The following is a 2502-nucleotide window of genomic DNA, read 5'->3' on the forward strand; positions in this document are numbered from 1 at the left end:
AAAACAAATATAATTCTGTTGGTTGTGATTTAACCTTGAAACAATGCCCTTATTCAGTGACTTCTGTTCGTATTGTTCCGTTCGACTTGGGTCTATGGTTGTTGGAGTTGTTTCATTTGTACGAACTTACTTTTCATTCTTTTTTGTGTTTCAAGGAAAAAAAAATACGAATTTGTCTCGACATTTTCAGATTGAAGTAACAATTTATGGCACAATACTAGCGTTAGAGGGCCCCGATTGGTTTAGCAGACTCTCCAAAACTATGGTGCGTTTCATCGAAAAAAACGATCTAGATAGAAGCTATTTAGAGGCATTTCGGGATATGGATGACAGTAAGAAAAATGACATTTTTTTATGTTTTGAATTGATTTTTTTCTCCTATTCTGTCCAGAATCATTTGATTATTTAGTTTTTTTAATCCATTTTTCTTCATATGATTTTTTTCTAATAATTCTTATTTTTCTTTCGAATAAATCACAACTTTTTCGTGTTCATTTTGCTTATTCCCGCAATTGTTCTCGTTGTTCAAATGAAAATCTGAAATTGTTCAAAATCATTTTTTTCTTTGATTTTTCTTCTATTTTCCAATTTTTGCTCTTAATTTTTCTTTCCGGTTGTTTATTGCACAATGTTCATTCGCTTTCCGTGGCCGAAAATTGTTTTTCCACGTAAATTTACCAATTAATTTAAAGACTTCCTTGATTTGTTTTTTTTTTCATTTTGTTTCCAAATGAATTCTCATTGTAGACAAGGACTCGTATCACATAACGATGTTAAGCGTTCATGGTTCGTTTTTGGTGGCATGCGTGTTGGATGTAATTGGAGCGTATTTCGTGAGTTCAAAATATAACTCATTCATTGACATCAACCGTATCATCAATGTATCCACTATACTACTATTGTACATTTGTTCATTGCTGATTGTGAAGGATAAGAAAACTCATATCACTTAATTTTAATTGGTTTAAAATTATTCATTTATTTAAACTTTTTTTCATTTCAATTATTTCAAGGCAATAAAAAAACGAATTTTATTAATTCATCAAATCCCCATTCCATTTTCCCATGTCGATCGACTAAAATCAAATTATCTTGATTTCAACTCTTCACTTTTTAGCACTACATGAAATGTAGAGCTTCTAATCTGTTTTTTTTTCTCGGTCAAGTTTGACTACTCAAACAAATGTTGGTGAATTTGAATTATATGCTCATATTCTTTATTTGATTTAAAACCGGTGCACTAATGAAGATTTAATATATAACACTTATATACATAAAAGATTGACATACAATTTTTTTATTTTTCCAAACTATATTTTATCATACATTTTATTTGTTTCTTATATATTATTTCAAAGTTACTTTGATGAAATACATTTCATGTAGTGCGCCAAAAAATAGTTTGTTGTGAAACAACAAAATAGATTAAGTAACTAAAAACTCAAGAACGCAGAGCGGAGCGAAGCGAAGCTCTGCGGTCTTGTTTTCATTCTCTTTTTTTCTTTTCGAAAAAATAATCAATTTTTCATTCTTATTCCCCGTTAGATGAATCCATGGCTGTTGTTGCCGTACATTATAATCGATGTGATCAGACTGAGTCTTACTTGTTGGCTGTTTTGTATTGTGTTGATCACAATAAAAAGAGCGGTTAATTTGGGCGTGTTGATCATGTACGCGATCTTGTTGTCATTTGTAATGTGTACGTTGGATTTTATTTTCTTGTGCAATGTGCATCGAAATCGATTTTTATTTACTTAATGTTATGAAAATGAGACGTTAATTTTTGTTTTTGTTTTTATTTTTGCATTAATTTTCAAGACTTTTGCTTTGAATCAAAACGTTTTATTTTCGAATCATTTCAATTAAGCCTAAAATTGTTCAAATCAGTCATCAAAACCATATTTTCCAATTTTCCAGTTGTCCTGCTCTATCTCTGGGGATGTGTTTTTAGTTTGTTTCACGCTATTTTCATTGTAAGAACAAAATCATATCGATCAGTTTTCGGTGACGATCCACTAGCACTGCCGCCGAAATCCATTCTGAACAAATCGAATGAAAAGGCCAAAGTTGAGCGCGTGAAATTTTATCCGTCGCCGAATTTCAATACGGAAGCCGATAAATTGAAGCCAGTGGTCGAAGTGAACAAATCGGTCGCACATCCATTCGGCGTCAGACAATCACGACGAATCAAAAATGACTACGTGAATGAATTGAGCGTTGGACATGGATAAAGTCAACGCAACGATAATGAATGAATAGTTCATGAATTGTGTGTGTGCTGCAATAATAACGCTTTGTATGACTTGAAATATTTGGGGTTTTTCTATTTTATACCAAACCAAACAAAACAATCAAAAGCAATCTAACTGAGTCCATCACAACATAATAATGGACATTCTAATGTGTTCAGTCAGCAATGTTTTCGAATTTTGGTGCTCGAACCAGTTTGTGCAATGAGTTCAATTTTTTAATATGAACCAAGAATTTTTTTTTCCCACATTA

At 31.7% G+C, this 2502-nt stretch overlaps 1 protein-coding gene across 1 annotated transcript; it reads left to right on the forward strand.

The window, feature by feature from the left end:
* Positions 1-754: 754 nt before the first annotated feature.
* On the forward strand, positions 755-2231 carry LOC129573187 (uncharacterized). The gene is made up of 3 exons (XM_055453485.1): positions 755-833; positions 1546-1699; positions 1918-2231. Exons 1-3 carry the CDS (start codon positions 771-773, stop codon positions 2229-2231), a joined length of 531 nt encoding a protein of 176 aa, XP_055309460.1. The 5' UTR covers positions 755-770.
* Positions 2232-2502: the final 271 nt, after the last annotated feature.

The sequence above is a fragment of the Sitodiplosis mosellana genome, unplaced genomic scaffold (genome assembly GCF_009176505.1).
Source record: "Sitodiplosis mosellana isolate CC-2019 unplaced genomic scaffold, AAFC_SMos_1.0 Smas_scaffold_5998, whole genome shotgun sequence".
In the NCBI taxonomy this organism is placed as follows: Eukaryota; Metazoa; Arthropoda; class Insecta; order Diptera; family Cecidomyiidae; genus Sitodiplosis; species Sitodiplosis mosellana.